Source organism: Lissotriton helveticus, chromosome 10 (assembly GCF_964261635.1).
Source record: "Lissotriton helveticus chromosome 10, aLisHel1.1, whole genome shotgun sequence".
Classification (NCBI taxonomy): domain Eukaryota; kingdom Metazoa; phylum Chordata; class Amphibia; order Caudata; family Salamandridae; genus Lissotriton; species Lissotriton helveticus.
The window spans coordinates 937,599,435-937,616,955 of record NC_136071.1 but is presented as its reverse complement, the minus strand read 5'-3'; the positions used below and the strand labels follow the sequence as shown (position 1 = coordinate 937,616,955).

General features: G+C 47.6%; 1 protein-coding gene across 2 annotated transcripts in view; it reads right to left on the bottom strand.

Moving 5' to 3' along the window:
• CROT (carnitine O-octanoyltransferase) overlaps positions 1 to 17,521 on the bottom strand; it is a 498,400-nt gene that overhangs the window by 55,262 nt on the left and 425,617 nt on the right. For both annotated transcript variants that reach the window (XM_078663596.1, XM_078663597.1), the window contains exons 14-15: positions 15,557 to 15,635; positions 15,364 to 15,457 (exon numbers count right to left, since the gene is read on the bottom strand). In XM_078663596.1, the coding sequence (XP_078519722.1) occupies positions 15,364 to 15,457; positions 15,557 to 15,635 (173 nt within the window). The remainder of the gene's footprint in view (positions 1 to 15,363; positions 15,458 to 15,556; positions 15,636 to 17,521) is intronic.

Genomic DNA, 17,521 nt, shown 5'->3' with positions numbered 1-17,521 from the left:
CAACAAAACTACACAAAGCAGGCTGCTCTAGATCCCTGAGGAGCACAAACTCCCTTGTCCTCATCCCTCCTAGACTGAAATGTAAAAAAACACAATCCCGTGCATTCTCCGGCAACGCTCCCACTATCTGGAACTCTATCCCAAAAGAAATCCGTTGCAACCCCTCCTACCCTCTCTTCAAGAAAGAACTAAAAATACTTCTTCTTAACAAATATTGGGGTATCTAATGTTTCTGACACTTTACATGAACCAAGTATTAGGATATCTTATGTAAATTGACTCCCTACCTGCTCACTCCCCTCTCCTCTCTATGCACCCCTCCTAACTCCCCCTCTCTTTACCCTCGTACTCTTACTCCCCCTCCCCTCTCTCCCCTCTCCCTACTAAATTTCATTTTCCATTACCATCTCAACCTCTATCTCTATTCTCCCTGCCCCTTTTAGACACGCCGGCAATCAGTAACATTTTGTAACTCGTTCTCGCTTAAATCTCTTTAATCTACTTAATTGTTTTTGTGTTCTCATGCCTTGTAAAGCGCTCTGATACTCTTGGGTCCAGTAGCGCTATATAAAAACTTTTAAATAAATAAATAAATAAATAAATAAAATAAAAAAGTTTATTTTTTCATTGAGATATATGGGTCCGTTGTTGTGTAGGCATTTGTAGGCATGAGTGAAGATTTTGAAGGTGACTCTTCTTCACGGGGAGCCAGTGGAGTCTCCGCAGGTGTTGGCTGATGTGTTTGTGCCAGGGGATGCCGAGGACGAGTCTGGATGGGGAGCATCACTTGATGCCTATGTGTAAGCTCATTTTCTAGCTGTATGCACAACTACAGAGTCAGGTGGTAAGGGTTGTTAGGAGAGGCCTTTCATTTCTTATCGACTTTAGGTGTAACTACTCTTGCTTTAACTGGCTCCTTATGAATATCAGTGGCTAGTTTGAGAACCCCTTTGAGCATAGGAAGGTACTGTAGAAAGCGATGGGTGGAGGAGAGGGTCACCATGAGGAAATCATCGCCTCTTGTTGCACATGCATCTCCACATTGTGGAAGGTAACTGCCCTTTGAAGGACCTCATAAGAGATATCATCTGGGGGTGAAGGTCTTGCTGGGTACAGGTATGGCTCGGTGTCTGCTGGGGGTTCTGCGTGATAATCATCCCAGAGGTCTGGGCCCCGAGGACGATGAGGAGGGTCAGAGGGTTGCCTTGGACTGCTCCACCCTGAGTGTGTAGAACCCTGTGTTGAGTGTTGTGGAGAATCGACCCGCAGTATAGGAAAAGTAGAGGGTGATGACCGGGGAGGAAGGTTTAGAGGACAAGGTCGAGCATGAGGCAGTGGAGAGGGAGCCCTTTTGTGCTTTTTAGGCCTTTTGGGAGTGAGAGGCATGGGAGTGTTAAGGGCCTCCTCAAAAGTCAATTTCTTCTTATGAGGAACAGAATCATTCGGCAGCTGTGGAGGCTTTGCCAGGATGGGCCAGTGCCCGGCTGGATGTTTATTTGCTGATGCTTGGAATAGAGAAGTTCCTGCAGCCACTGGAGGATTGGTTGATCGAAGTTTTCAGAGGCAGCAGACGACGCTGCAGTAGAAGACAGTCTGGAGGGAGCAGAAGAGGGTCCATGCCCACAGCATCCAGCTTGACCTGAACTCTGCATGCCTCCGCTCAGAAAGCTTTGGGCGGTGTGTCTCGGCTCTGAATGCTTCAGGTCCACCCGTTTTGAGTCCAAGGGCGGCTGAGCCTGTGTCTTCAACTCTGGTACAGAAGTTCGAGGAAGACTTTGGTGCAGAGTGCCGAATGGGCATCAGGTCCAGCTCGAAATGGCATGTCAACCATGGCCAGAAGGCAGTGGCGCACCGGCACAAAACCTTGGGGCTGGTGCCTCCATTTGGTGAGTTAAAGGTGTATCAATACTCACTGAGAACTTTGGTGGAAACTGGCCTTGAGGATACTCTTCTGTTTTGAGGTCAGCCTCAGAGCCACTGCCTTCTGGCAAAAAAGATGCCTTGATTTTGTCGTATGGAGCATCCAGTTGCTCGATATCCAACTCCTCTCACTTACGAAGAGGTCCAGGGTATCTTCCTCCTCTCAACTGTGCGCCATGGAGGCAGAGGCTATTTGACAAGCAAGCCTGTTCCAAAGGGTTTTCATGTTCCAGAACACCTGACGCATCGAACAGGAGTCTTCACAGTGGACTGGAGACAATCAAAGGTTGCAAACCTTATGGAAGTTAGTTCTCGGGTACTTGGTGTGGCAAGTGGGGCAGAACTGAAATGGAGTCCTTTCCAATACGAGGACATTCTTGACTCAAACAATGGGAGTTGAGAAGCTGTTGACAAGACAGAGTGGAAGGAACACAATGGTGGAGACCGATGAAGAGCGGGATTGTTTTAGAGAACCAATGAAGAACGGATCTGCAGACCCGGTGAGAAAATCACGCAGCATCAAACCGAAGCTCACTTCCACCTGTCTAAACCAGACGGAGGAGAAAAGGCAATCTAACAATAAAGCAGATCCAAATGCATTACCACTAGTGGGCGGATCCACTGAATCCCATGACTCGAAAATATTTACTTAGAAGAAAAACAAATAGCACACGACCGAGCCTAACACTAGATGGCAGAAATAAGCATATCATGTGTATCTACAGACACACAAGCCACAAACATAATGTAACTTTCCAGTATAGCTGCCAGCCACTTTAGAACAATAGATTAAAAGTAAACAGAAAATGTGCAGAAGCACCAAAAAATTAGTGAGCAGTCAAGCAGCACTTTACAGCTGTTGCCAAGCTTTATACAAAAAATAAAATAAAATGGGGATTAGGACAGGGAGTGGGAATACGGGAGCATCAGGAAGTAACGAATGAGCAGAGGAGAAAACAAAATTATAGCACACACAGGAGCACTGAATAATAAAAACAGAAATGAGGAGGCAAAATGGAGGAGGATATGGAGGAGAAGCAGGGAAACACATGCATTGCCGATGGAGTGCTGAATGGAAAGGAAAGCAAGCACTGGTAAAGCTAATTTGTATGGTCTCAGTTTGCTAACAGATGCAACGAGCAGAGAAGGAAGTGACTTTTTGAACTGATGCAAAGTAATAATGACTACTAGCTTCAAACTTTCTATAAACATTCAAGTATAAGGATTAACAAGAAGTGCCTGGCCAAAGTAAAGTAACCCACCCAACTAATGTGGCTGTGAGACACTAACAAATATCCATCAATAAATAAAATATTCAGAAGCTTACTTTAGGAAACAAGTTTTTATATTGTAATTAGATGCTGCTAGCAACGACCTGATTTGTGAAATATTTTCATCAAATTATTCTCATTTCTTTGCAACTATTATTCATCTGCTACCCATAATCTGCCCTGTGGCCTTCAAGTTTAAAGAGAGATTTAAGACAGCTGGGTAGCAAGTAGGGGCATTACCTATGTCGAAGATATTGAAACTCATTGTACAGCTATAGGTTTCTACCCATATCAATGCACATCACAGAACCTACTGCCTTGACAAATCAAAAGATCGAATGTGAAGGAAATACTGGGTACTTGGCTGTACTGTGCTTTAATTTCATACTATGTGTATTTAGAACATAACTTTAGAATTCTTGAACGACTCTTTCCTTTGGAATGCCTTCAAAGTATCAATTATTGACCAAACAAAGGCAACTTCATGTACTCCTATCCATACACCCCTACTGTGGTGAGCTGTTGTTATCACCATCTCTTTAGATTGGTTGCGACAATGAATTTGGACAATCTCAAGTTGAACTTATTGCTATTCTTCTACTTTATCAAATGCAACTTAGTGCTACTATGCATGCCAATATGTGTTTCACAAGTATTTTACTGGCATCAACAGGGAGAATCAATACTTTGGAAACCACTTCCAACTTAAATCTGTGAGAGTGTAAAAATGGTATCAGGTTACTGTTGACAATAGATATTCAAAATTACTGCCAGGATAAATTTTCTGAAACCCATCACTTTTTGTAACATGTGACATTAATGTCTACTTGAACATAACATATTAAAAAACTGGCGGAGGTGAGAGCGTCTCACAATATAGATGTTTTTATGTAAAGTTGGAATGCTGACATATTGCTTAATTTCCATCTGAACACAGAGTTTTGAATTTACCATCCTTTTACATTTTGGGGTCATTAAGTTTGAACAGAATCTTACTCTGATGTGGTTCTAGAAAATGTAAAAGAAAGAACGCAGTTGCAAGGAAGCTTTAATCTTTTGCCCATGGCAGTCCAGTAGTACCACTTCTATTTTTACCGTATCGTTGGAAGATGAAGATGCAAAGGTTTTTGAATGCTCACCAAGGCCTTTTGTATCCTCAAATAAATGATGAAATGACTGGAGATTGTTTTTCTCTTTCTTCTATAAAAGGCAGATGGAACACCATAGAGGCAAGGCCAAAAATAGGTATAGAAAACGGGCAGCACAACTCAACAAGGGTATTATGGCAGATTAGGAGAACAAAATAAGTCTAAGTTTGTTAGGCAACTTTATATAGTACGGAAGAGTAAATTCATAATTATGTCTGCATTTCCTAGACATAATTACAGCTAGTACAATTCCTAGAGACATGTTGTAAATAACTACCTGAAAATCAGCTGAATGAGACTTCAAGCAAGAATGATGTGAGCCGTATTTGAATTCAACTTATAGCCAGACAGTGCCCTGAAATCTGCAGCTCAACAGGGTTATATCATCACATGCGGTTGTACAGACTGTTTGTCGTGAGCAAAACAGAGTGCCAGGATTGCAGATAACATTCCCCAGGAAGAGATCCACAAATATAGAAAAAAGGGAACGCGATAAGGGACATTCTTACCTGGTGTATCTTAATCAGAGGCGAGGACTGTTAATAAACTAACATACTGATGAGGGTCTTAAATAAAGGGAATGCAATCACTTGATAAATCGCATGCATGCATTTTAGCACCTGTGACCTGATTGAAGGGTTTCTTTGCATGAAGCAGAATCATAGGTATAGGTGAATTAAGAGGCTATGTGCTGTGAAAAAAATATTGGATTAAGTATCTGAAAGTGAAGCGGATCGACAAGATTTACACTCTAATGGACCTTTTTCTTAAGTAAGTAAGAGAGGTGTGGCGCCGCGGCCAGGGCGACTGATGCTGGAATCTGGGGATCAGGGTTCGATCCCCGGCTCCGGCGGCAGGTTAGCCCAGCACCATGTGACTCTGGGCAATAGCTTGCTTAATCTTCCCGACAGGCCCCCAGCGCCTAGAGACCCTAACGGGTGATTGTGCGCTATACAAATGTGGATTATTAATTTCTGCTGCCTACCAGGTGGGCGTGGTACGTTTGTAGGTGCAGCTTCCTGTACAACGTCTAAAAAGGCTGAAATGATTTCATGGAGTACTTAATACACTTCACAGAGAAGAGTGTCATAACTTCTGCTTTTCAGCTAACCAGACATTTTATATTATCAATTATTTTCTGAATTCCTATTTCTTCACCCATTGTCCCCTTTATTTTTTTCTGCATCACAGCAGGAATAGAGACAACATCTAAATTGTTTTCAATCCCTTCTGGAGGGACCAGCCTTTTCCATTCTGAATAAGAGTATGAAAACAAGTTACTTACCTGTAACTTTGGTTCCCCAGTATTGGTAACTTTCATAGATTACCATGCTTTGTATCATTCCCCCGTCGTCGGAATGGGAGCCTCGGTAAATAAAAAATACCATAGCAGTAAGCACAAAAGAGAAAACTAGGCTTAGGCCTCATCTCATTTTGTAGCTTATCCACCTCTTTTTGTAAAAGAGACCAAAATTCTGCAACAACCAATCAGAACAGCCTCACCCCATAGAACCCTCGTGAGAGAGCCTCAGATTTTCGTAGCCGTTGCGTAACAGCAACTATCTCAGTAAAGAAAAAGGCCGAGCTTTCCCAGGGGAGGAGGGTGGGCGCATGGGAATCTATGAAAGTTACCAATACTGGGGAGCCAAAGCTACAGGTAAGTAACTTGTTTGCTTGCCCCAGTATTGGAACTTTCATAGATTCCCATGCTTTGTATCAGAGTAGCTAGCAGTAAAACATAAAAGCACATTTTGTTACATGAATATCCTTACATGTCAATATAGTTATTCTCATAGGAAACAAATCATAAAAAATGTTACCACAGAGAAGAATACAATAATCAATACAGCATGTGCGATACAGGAAGGAGGGATTGTAGGTAAAGCTCACCTCTCATTGAAAAAGATTTCTCAGGACTGCTTGACCCACCGCTGCATCATCCTTCATGGACGAGTCCAAGCAGTAGTGCTTTGTGAAGGTGTGGGTACAGCTCCACGTAGCTGCTCTACAGATGTCCTTGATAGGGACTCCTGAGAATAGAGCCACTGATGAAGCAACAGATCTCGTTGAATGAGCACAAACTCGTCTTTCAAGCAGTTTGCTCGCTTCTTGATGACAAAATTGATTTGTCTTTGAGATCCAATGTGAAATACTGTGTTTTGAAAGCGGAAATCCCTTCCGCGGAGCACTATAAGATACCACAAGTTGAGAAGACTTCCTGAATCGTTTTGTCCGTTCCAGATAAAATTTCAGACACCTCTGAACATCCAAAGAATGCAAAGACCTCTCCGCTGGTGTAGTAGGTCGTGGAAAAAAGATTTCAAGATCACCGGCTCATTCAGATGGAATTCGGATGGGACATTCGGGATAAATTTTGGATTTGTCCTCAGAATCAGAACATCCTTTTTAAACTGAAGAAAGGGTTCCTCAATTGTGAGCGCCTTGAGCTCACTAATCCTCCTGGCTGATGTTAAGGCTAATAGAAGAGCCAGTTTCCACGATACAAATTTTAGATCTGCTCTGTGAATGGGCTCAAACGGAGCTCTCATCAGATGTGCCAAAACTAAGTTAAGCTGCCAGACAGGTGGTGGAGTCCGGACTGAAGGGAAAGCTGTGAACAGGCCCTTCAGGAACTGTTTAATAATCCTCGCGGACCAAAGTGAAGGACCTGAAGACGTCCGCTTGAATCTAGAAATGGCTGCTAGATGTACTTTGGCAGAAGAATGAGCCAAACCTAATTTAGCCAGAGAAAGAATATATGGCAAAAGCTGATGCGGAGCTGAAGTGTAGGGATGAATATCCTGCCTCTGACACCAGAGACAGAACCTCTTCCATTTCGCCCGATAAGTCTTGTTTGTACTCGGAGCCCGGGCCTGCGACAGTATAACTCTCTTCTGTGAGGTTCAACCCCTGGAATTCTCTGTACTCAGGAGCCATGCTGTCAATCCGAGTGAGCTCGGGTCTGGATGGAGCACTTGACCCTGAGACATCGTCAAAAGAGATGGTATCGGCTGCAGGTGAATCGGTTGATCCTGAGACAGCAGGAGGAGTTCCGTTTACCAGAACTGACGGGGCCACGCTGGCGCAATTAAAATCATTGTGCAAGGTTCCGCCTTGAGTTTCCTGAGCAGCCTCGGGATTAGTGGAATTGGAGGAAAGGCGTAGACAAATGCGCCGCACCAAGCTATCAAAAGTGCATTCCCCAAGGATCCCTGTTGGTGAACCCTGCTTGCATAGAATCGGCATTTGGTGTTCTCCGGGGTTGCAAATAGATCTATGGTTGGGGTTCCCCAAACTGAAAAGACCTCCTCGAGAATGGTCTGGTCTAACTCCCACTCGTGACTGATGATGTTTGGTGACTCAACGCATCCGCTATTGAATTGAGCGAACCTGCGAGGTGTTCTGCCGTAAGAGCAATGTTGTGGAGAATCGCCAGTTCCAAATTTCCTGAGCTTCTTTTGACAGAGTCCGGGATCTTGTCCCGCCCTCTTTGTTTATATAGTGCATGGCCGTTGTGTTGTCCATGCGAACCAGCACTGTGTGATTCTGAATCCTCGGAAGAAAAGCCTGTAGGGCCAAGCGAATAGCTTTGAGTTCCAATAGATTGATGTGGAACTTGCGTTGGTCTGGATCCCAATGACCGCTCACCTTTAACTCTTGTAGCACTGCTCCCCAGCCTTCCAGCGAGGCATCCATGGTTAGAACCATGGGAGATGGAGGGAGCGTGAAGGTTAGACCTCTTGAGATGTTGTCTTTTACCAACCACCAGCTGCTTGCTTTTTTCATTGCTGGTGTCACCATGATCCTGTCGTCGAACGAGCCTTCCGCTTGGCACCATTGTCTGTCCAGATGCTCTTGTAGTGGACGCACCGACATTGATTCCCTCTTTTGCAAGAGACGAGCTGACAGAACAAGTTTGTTCTGACGTTCCTCCGATGGAAAGGCCTTGCAGCGATTTGTGTCCAGGATAGAGCCTAGAAACTTTGCTGACCTGGATGGAAGAAGGATCGATTTCTCCTTGTTGAGTTGAAGGCCCAATTGCTTGAAAAGTTGAATGCAGCTTGTGACTGCCTTGGAAGCTGCCTGGAAAGATGGAGCTTTTATCAGCCAATCGTTTAGGTAGGGAAAGACCTCTAGAGATTGTTTTCGGAGAAACGCCGCCACCGGAGCCAGTACCTTTGTAAAAATCCTTGGTGCGGACCTGAGACCAAAAGGAAGCACTTTGAACTGAAAGTGGCTCTTGCCTACTGTGAAGCGTAGGTATTGCTTGTGAGCTGAGTGGATCGGCACATGGAAGTATGCATCCTCTAAATCCAGAGTCGCCATGTAGTCTCCTGGATTCAGTAGCCGTAGAATATCCTGAAGGCTGACCATCCTGAAGGATAGCTTTATGAGATAGGTGTTGAGCTCCCTTAGATCTAATATTGGACGCCACTTTTCCTTTGTCTTGCGAACCAGGAAGAACCTGGAATAAAACCCTTTCCCCCTTTGGGAGTGAGGGACAGGTTCTATTGCCCCCTTGATGAATAGTTGGTGGGCTTCGAGACGTAAAAGTCCTAGATGTTTCGATTCGTTGGCGCCCGGAGCTCTGGTTGGAGGAAGCTGTTGAAACTCCAGCGTGTGGCCACTCCGAATGATATTCAGAACCCACTGGTCTGATGTAATAACCTTCCAGCTGTGTAGGCAATGAGAAATTCTGCCCCCCACTGATGTTATCGGAGGGGTAGGAATAGTAGAAAGAGCCATGAAGCCGCTATTGCCGCTTAGAATTGTATCTCCCTTGACGCCCTTGACACCCTTTTGGTGGCTGGCGAGAGAAAGACGCCGACTGGCCTTGGCGCTGTGTGTATTGTGGCTTGTAAGATTGCGAGGATTGAGAGTATGAAGAGTAGCGCTGTTGATTGCCACCTCTGTACGAGGAAAAACCTCTCCCCCTCGCACCTCTGAAAGGAGCTTTGCGGTAATTCAATGACCCCAAGTATCTTACCGTGTCCATGTCCTTCTTGATGCCTGGAAGGGTATCTTCTACATGATTTCCAAAAAGCATCTCTCCGTCGTAAGGTAAGTCCAAGATCTTATTTTGAACTTTTTGGCGAAACCAGGTTGCCCGTAACCAGCCTTGACGCCTTAAAACTGCTGAACCCGCAAGTGCACGGAAAGCTGTAGTTGCTATGTCCATAGCACATCCATAGCACAATCTATCTTCTGTTCCTGTTGCCCTAGCGCTTCTGTCCCCGCTGTTGCCCACCCCGCTCCTGCCGCTGCTCCCCCGCGGCCCCGCCCCCACTCCTGCTGGTTTCCCTCAACCCTCCCATTCGCCACCCCGCTCCCACCTCCCAGCTGCTCCTCCCTCCCACTGATTACTTAAGGGAGTGACCGGGCGACGGGGAGCTGTGACCTAGCCTGACCTCGTCAGTGCCGGTCGCTCCACCCGCCGCGTGGCCCCTCCAGGAAGTCACCGGTTCCCTGCTGCCGCCGCCGCTCGCATCGCTGCCCTGATTGTGCCCCCACTGTGGTTTGTAGAATCGTCGTAGTATTGCCCTGATTTGCACTGTTCTGTCTGTTCCTGTTGCCTTGTGCTGTGCACTGTTCTGCCCCCTGTTTCGCCGTAGTCTTGCCCTGATTTGTACTCTTCTGTTCCTGTTGCCCTAGCGCTTCTGTCCCTGCTGTTGCCCACCCCACTCCCTGCCGCTGCTCCCCCGCGGCCCCGCCCCCACTCCTGCTGGTTTCCCTCGACCCTCCCATTCGCCACCCCGCTCCCACCTCCCAGCTGCTCCTCCCTCGCTCCGCCCCCCCCTCTCCATTTATGGCAGAGTCCGTGCGTACGCGCAGCGGGCGTGCCAAAGGCAAGCCCGTCTATGCCCGTCCACGCCTGGACCGCACCCAGCGCCAGGTCTCTGGCCCCCGCAGATGCCAGCCCACCCGCCAGACCGACAAAGCAGCCACCCTCAACGCACTCAACAACGGCCGGATCCCCGGCTGCCACCGAGCCACCCCAGAACGCACCCACGGACCCTTCACCTGCCAATCCTGCAAGTTCTCCTGCATCCTGACCTGCACCGCACCCGCCAAGCCGAGCACCAGCAGCAACAACCTGAAGTGCATCCTGCTCAACACCCGCTCCGTCCACAGACACGCCGTCGAACTCTGGAACCTCCTCGACTCCACATCTCCAGACGTCGCCTTCCTCACTGAAACCTGGATGAACGCCTCCTCAGCGCCCGACATCGCCATCGCCATCCCGGACGGATACAAGATCACCCGGAGGGACCGCGTCAACCAGACAGGAGGAGGCATCGCCATCGTCCACAAGAACACCATCCGCATCACGACCAACACCGACGACACCCTCACAACCGCCGAACACATGCACTTCCAGTTACACACCGAACCCAAGACCACCCTCAGAGGCACCCTCATCTACAGACCGCCGGGACCACGCACACAATTCAGCGAAGACATCGCCGACTTCATCAGCCCGCACGCCCTCCCCTCCGCTGACTACATCCTCTTAGGGGACCTCAACTTGCACCTGGAGAACAACAACGACCGCAACACCACCACCCTGCTGGACAACCTCGCCAACCTCGGACTCAAGCAACTGGTGACCACCCCCACCCACTACGCCGGCCACAGGCTTGACCCCGTCTTCTCCTCCAGCAAGGACATCTCCTTCAGCCACGCCACCAGACTCCACTGGACGGACCACAGCTGCGTCCCCTTCAGCTTCAGAAGGACCACGCTCCACCACCACCCGCAACAGGTTCCCCGCAGAAGCTGGAACAAGATCACCATCGACCAGCTCGCCACATCCCTGAGCCAGAACCCTCCCGCCAGCTCAACGAACCCCAAACAAGCCGCCAACAACCTCACAAGGTGGATCAGCAACTGCGCAGACGACCTCGCTCCACTGAAGACCCCCCCCCCATCAAACCCGGCAAAAAGAAAGCATCCTGGTTCACCGACGAACTCAAGAGCTCTAAGAAGAACTGCAGAGCCCTCGAGAAAGCCTGGCGCAGAGACTCGACAACAGACAACATGGCCACCCTCAAACACGCCACCCGAAAACACCACCAGCTGATCCACACCACCAAGAAAACCGCATTCAAGGAACGACTAGACAACAACGCCCACAACAGCAAGGAACTCTTCAACATCGTCAAAGAGCTCTCGAACCCTAGCGCCGGAAACAACAACATCACCCCTTCACAAGACCTCTGCGACTCGCTCGCCTCGTTCTTCCACAGCAAGATCGCAGATATACATAACAGTTTCAGCACACAGCCGACGCACCCTAAGACCGCACTAACGCCCCCCACCACTACCCTCCGCGCCTGGACCCCGATCAACACCGAAGACACCATCCGCACGATGAACTCCATCCACTCCGGATCACCAACCGACCCCTGCCCTCACCACGTCTTCAACAAGGCCGAATCCATCATCGCACCCCATCTCCGGGACATCATCAACGCCTCCTTCGACACCGCCACCTTCCCAGAGAGCTGGAAGCACGCCGAACTCAGTACCCTACTGAAGAAACCATCAGCGGACCCAACCGACCTCAAAAACTACCGCCCCATCTCGCTCCTTCCTTTTCCTGCCAAAGTCATCGAGAAGAGCGTCAACAGACAGCTGGCCGCCTACCTCGAGACGAATGGATCCCTCGACCACTCGCAGTCCGGTTTCAGAGCCAACCACAGCACCGAGACCGCCCTCATCGCAGCCACTGACGACATCCGAGCCCTGCTCGACAAAGGGGAAACAGCGGCACTCATCCTCCTGGACCTCTCCGCAGCGTTCGACACGGTCTGCCACCACACCCTAGTGCGGCAATTGCAAAAACAACAAGTGATGGACTGAATGTGGATCAATGTCACACACTCCCCCAGTCAAAAGATCTGGGCCCAAATCCATCGTTTTTTTTCACTCCACACCACCCTGGGTTAGACAATGGCGATATGCAAATCAGCTCTGACCCTGTTGCCCCATGGGAACAGTCCAGTCCGAACTACAAAAGCCATGTCCTTCCCAGAACGGAATCAAGCATCCGAGGACCGGACCGGTTTCGAGGTAACACCTCTCTTCAGCCCGGCTAGCTTGACTCCAAGTGGTGTGGAGTGCCGGGACCCACGTCTGGGCATCCCCAGCACACTTAGGGCGGCAATTGCAAAAACAACAAGTGATGGACTGAATGTGGATCAATGTCACACACTCCCCCAGTCAAAAGATCTGGGCCCAAATCCATCGTTTTTTTTTTTTTTATCATATCGCCATTGTCTAACCCAGGGTGGTGTGGAGTGGAAAAACGATGGATTTGGGCCCAGATCTTTTGACTGGGGTGAATGTGTGACATTGATCCACATTCTGTCCATCATTGTTGTGTTTGCAGTTACCGCTCTAAGTGTACTGGGGATGCTCAGACGTGAGTCCCAGGCACTCCACACCACTGGAAGCAAGCTAGCCGGGCTGATGAGAGGTGTTACCTCGAAACCGGGCCGGTCCTCGGATGCTTGTTTCCGTTCTGGGAAGGACATGGCTTTTGTAGTTCGGACTGGACTGTTCCCATGGGGCACAGGGTCAGCGCTGATTTGCATATCGCCATTGTCTAACCCAGGGTGGTGTGGAGTGGAAAAACGATGGATTTGGGCCCAGATCTTTTGACTGGGGTGAATGTGTGACATTGATCCACATTCTGTCCATCATTGTTGTGTTTGCAGTTACCGCTCTAAGTGTACTGGGGATGCTCAGACGTGAGTCCCAGGCACTCCACACCACTGGAAGCAAGCTAGCCGGGCTGATGAGAGGTGTTACCTCGAAACCGGGCCGGTCCTCGGATGCTTGTTTCCGTTCTGGGAAGGACATGGCTTTTGTAGTTCGGACTGGACTGTTCCCATGGGGCACAGGGTCAGCGCTGATTTGCATATCGCCTTTGTCTAACCCAGGGTGGTGTGGAGTGGAAAAACGATGGATTTGGGCCCAGATCTTTTGACTGGGGTGAATGTGTGACATTGATCCACATTCTGTCCATCATTGTTGTGTTTGCAGTTACCGCTCTAAGTGTACTGGGGATGCTCAGACGTGAGTCCCAGGCACTCCACACCACTGGAAGCAAGCTAGCCGGGCTGATGAGAGGTGTTACCTCGAAACCGGGCCGGTCCTCGGATGCTTGTTTCCGTTCTGGGAAGGACATGGCTTTTGTAGTTCGGACTGGACTGTTCCCATGGGGCACAGGGTCAGCGCTGATTTGCATATCGCCATTGTCTAACCCAGGGTGGTGTGGAGTGGAAAAACGATGGATTTGGGCCCAGATCTTTTGACTGGGGTGAATGTGTGACATTGATCCACATTCTGTCCATCATTGTTGTGTTTGCAGTTACCACACCCTAGTGCAGCGCCTCAGCAACATCGGAATCCAGGAGAAGGAACTGGAGTGGATCATCTCCTTCCTCGCCGGAAGAACCCAGAGAGTCCGCCTCCCCCCGTTCAGATCAGAGGCCACCAAAGTCATCTGCGGCGTACCACAAGGATCATCGCTCAGCCCCACGCTGTTCAACATCTACATGAGCCCCCTCGCGGCCATCGCACGCCAACACAACCTCAACATCATCTCCTACGCCGACACCCAGCTGATCCTCTCCCTCACCAACGACCCCGCAACCGCCAGGATGAAAGACGTAGCCGAGTGGATGATGAACAGCCGCCTGAAACTGAACTCGGATAAGACGGAAGTCCTCATCCTGGGATCATCACCCTCCGCCTGGGACGACTCCTGGTGGCCCCCTGCCCTGGGCAGCGCACCCAAACCAACGGACCACGCACGCAACCTGGGCTTCATCCTGGACTCCTCCCTCTCGATGACCAGACAAGTCAACGCTGTCTCCTCGTCATGCTTCAACATCCTACGCAGGCTACGGAAGATCTTACGGTGGATCCCCACCGAAACCAGGAAGACGGTCACCCAGGCGCTCGTCACCAGCCGACTGGACTACGGTAGCTCCCTCTACGCCGGAACCACAGCCAAACCTCAGAGAAGACTCCAGCGCATTCAGAACGCCTCAGCACGACTCATCCTGGACATCCCCCGACACAGCCACATCTCCGGACACCTGAGAGACCTGCACTGGCTCACCATCAGCAAGAGAATCACGTTCCGACTCCTCACCCACGCACACAAAGCTCTCCACAACCAAGGCCCCAGATACCTCAACGACCGCCTGACCTTCTGCACTCCCACCCGCCAGCTACAATCGACCAGCCACGCCCTCGCCGCCGTTCCCCGCATCTGAAGAGCCACAACGGGAGGAAGATCCTTCTCCTACCTGGCGGCCAAGACAGGGAACTCCCTCCCCATCCACCTCCGCCTGACCCAAGACCACCTCTCCTTCAGGAAGCAACTCAAGACCTGGCTGTTCGAGCAGTAGCGGACCCCCCCCCCCCCCCCAAGCGCCTTGAGACCCTCCGGGTGAGTAGCGCGCTATACAAATGCTTTGATTGATTGATTATAAATTATAGAAAAGAAAGCAATTCTGGATTTTTTCTAATCAGGTGCAAGATCCAAAAGTCTAAGAGCTTGGCATTACAAAACCTGGCTCTCAGAGTTTAGGTTTTCTTGTTCTGGGAGGAGTCTGGATTTTTTTCCTTTTTTATTTCCTTTCCACCAAGTAGTTCAACGTTTTCCTTAAAGTAAAGAGATAGTCCTGAAACTTCAGAACTAACTTTTCTATTTGTTTTACATGATACACTCTCCTTCAGTGCCAAGGAACTGCTATAAAGTCAAGCATGTTGAAGAAAATGACAGTGCAAGGCAATATTTTATAAGGAACTGTTCTGGGGTTAGCTTAAAAAGAAGTACTGTTAATAAGATAAAAATTGTGACAATGTTCTCAGTATATTTCTGCAGCAAATAAGTTAAAAGAGCAATTATTTTCCAAATAATACCATCTTTTATAGGTGCAATACAAGCGTAGACAGATTTACTCTACTTTTAACCTTTCCTCCTGTTTGCTCAAAAGACAAAGTACCTTCTAGAGAATGCTGGGTCCGTGAACAGCTCTGGTTTGGGCAGTCCTTCTTCTTGTGCAATAAGTTGGAGTCCCAAAAGATGACGGTCAAATCCTGCAACGATAGTGATACACATAGTTGATAGCAACTGAGGTGTGTCAGTATACAAGGGAAACAACTAAGCTAAAATCATGCCCAAGAAAAGTAGCTTACCTTTCCCATTCTGACACTCTTTCATTAATTGGTTGTGCTTTGAAAATGCTCTTAACATGTGTTGCCGACGTTCCTGGGGCTGCAGAGAAAGGTTAAGACAAAGATCTTTAAAAATACCAATGTTCTTTAAAAGCCTGAAACCACCGATACCAGTACTGACGTGCTGGTTTGGAACAGTGCATAAAAACATAAGCACATGGATTTTTTTCCCTAAAGCATTCATTGAATCAAATGTTACCCCTGGCTTTGGACATGCAGGACATGTTATGTTATGTCACTGATTGAATGAATTGAAGAAGATTGTGTAACAAAGAAATGTAACAAAATCAGTTATTGCATTTGTCAAAGGTGCTGTGAGGGGAAAGCTTTGACATAAAAGAAAATACCAGGAATGACTATGTAACTCTAGGAGAGTAGGGAGTTTTCCTCCGTTTCCTAATTTTGAGTTCCCAGGGTAAAAGGTGTGTTGTTTTGAAGAATCAGTAATAACGATTTTTTGGCATTATTAAATTGGAATGAAATGTTTCCAGATTTAACATCACCCCTGCTACAGGGCCAATAATTAAACTGGTGCCAAGGGTACTACAACAACCTTTTAACTAAGAACTCAGAAAGTGAAACAACTCTTCCGTGGCCATCAGGACGACACTAGCGGTATTCCAATTTACGAAACACTACATCATAATGCAATAAAAGGACACTTCTGCTCGCAGAACCCAGCAACCTCTCCTATCACTTGTTGACTATACGCTTGCCTTTGACTCCGCTCTCTCCAACATTATAGCTACACTCGCACTATACAAATACAACATACATACATAATGTGGAAATTAGAGATGGTTACAAGGGGTTCCTTAAGGAATGTTGCATTACTGGAGCCCTCATTGTGTCACAGCAAATTCAGAGGATCACAAGAATTTATACAAATGCTCAAGATATTTCACGGAGTAGTCAAAAAAGTGTGTTCAAATGTTAAATTCTGGAAAATCCTTAACTGGCAATTAGGTGCATGTTTAACATTCTTAAAAAAGGCTCACTTTTGTGTTTACATGTAATTTGGAAATCTAGGTAATCCATCATGCAATCAAACACATTCTTTCAATTTGGTTTGAATACTTTGCTTTATCCCTCGACCCAGATCTTTTTCTTTTCAATTTACTGACATAAGTCACTGATGTGTTGGTGGCAGGAGGCCACAAAACCACCTTTACAAGAAAATAAGGGGGCAGTTCAAGTAAGTGCAACACAGTAGATTGGTCATAAAGACCAAGGGCCATATATATTAACACCCTCATTTGCGATTCTGAAATAGTGATTCTTTTAGAAATCGCTATTTGAGAATTGCAAAAAGGGATGTATGTAAAAAAAAAAAATCTACATTTTTTAGCGATTTCTTATTATTCCTTAATTGCGATTAGCAAATTGCAAAATCGCAATTAAGGAATACTTTCCCATTCATTTCTATGGGCCAGGAGGCCCATAGGAATGAATGGGAAGTTATTCTCAATTTGCGATTCACAATTTGAGAATCGCAAATTGAGAATAATTTCAAGGGTGCCATAAGGACACCCGGAGGCACCCCTGAAATTCACATGTGTGCGTATATGGTGCACATACATGCCCTAAGGCACCTATGGCACCTTCACAAATGGCAAAAAGTGCATTTGTGAAAGAAATTGCAAATTACCACCAACTTCAAGTTGGTGGTAATTTGCGATTTCTTAATGAGAAATCGCACAACTTGGGTGCTTCATACATAGCATTTAAGGAATCACAATTAATTTTGCGATGCGATTTTAATCATACATTGCATTTTCCGAATGTTTAGTTGCAAACACTGCTTTTTTTCGAATCGCAGCGTTTGCGACTAAACAAACGGATGATACATAAGCCCCCAAGTGACTTACCTTTGGTAACACCTGATCTGGTAGGGACTCTATCTAGCCACAGATTTCTTACCTTAGC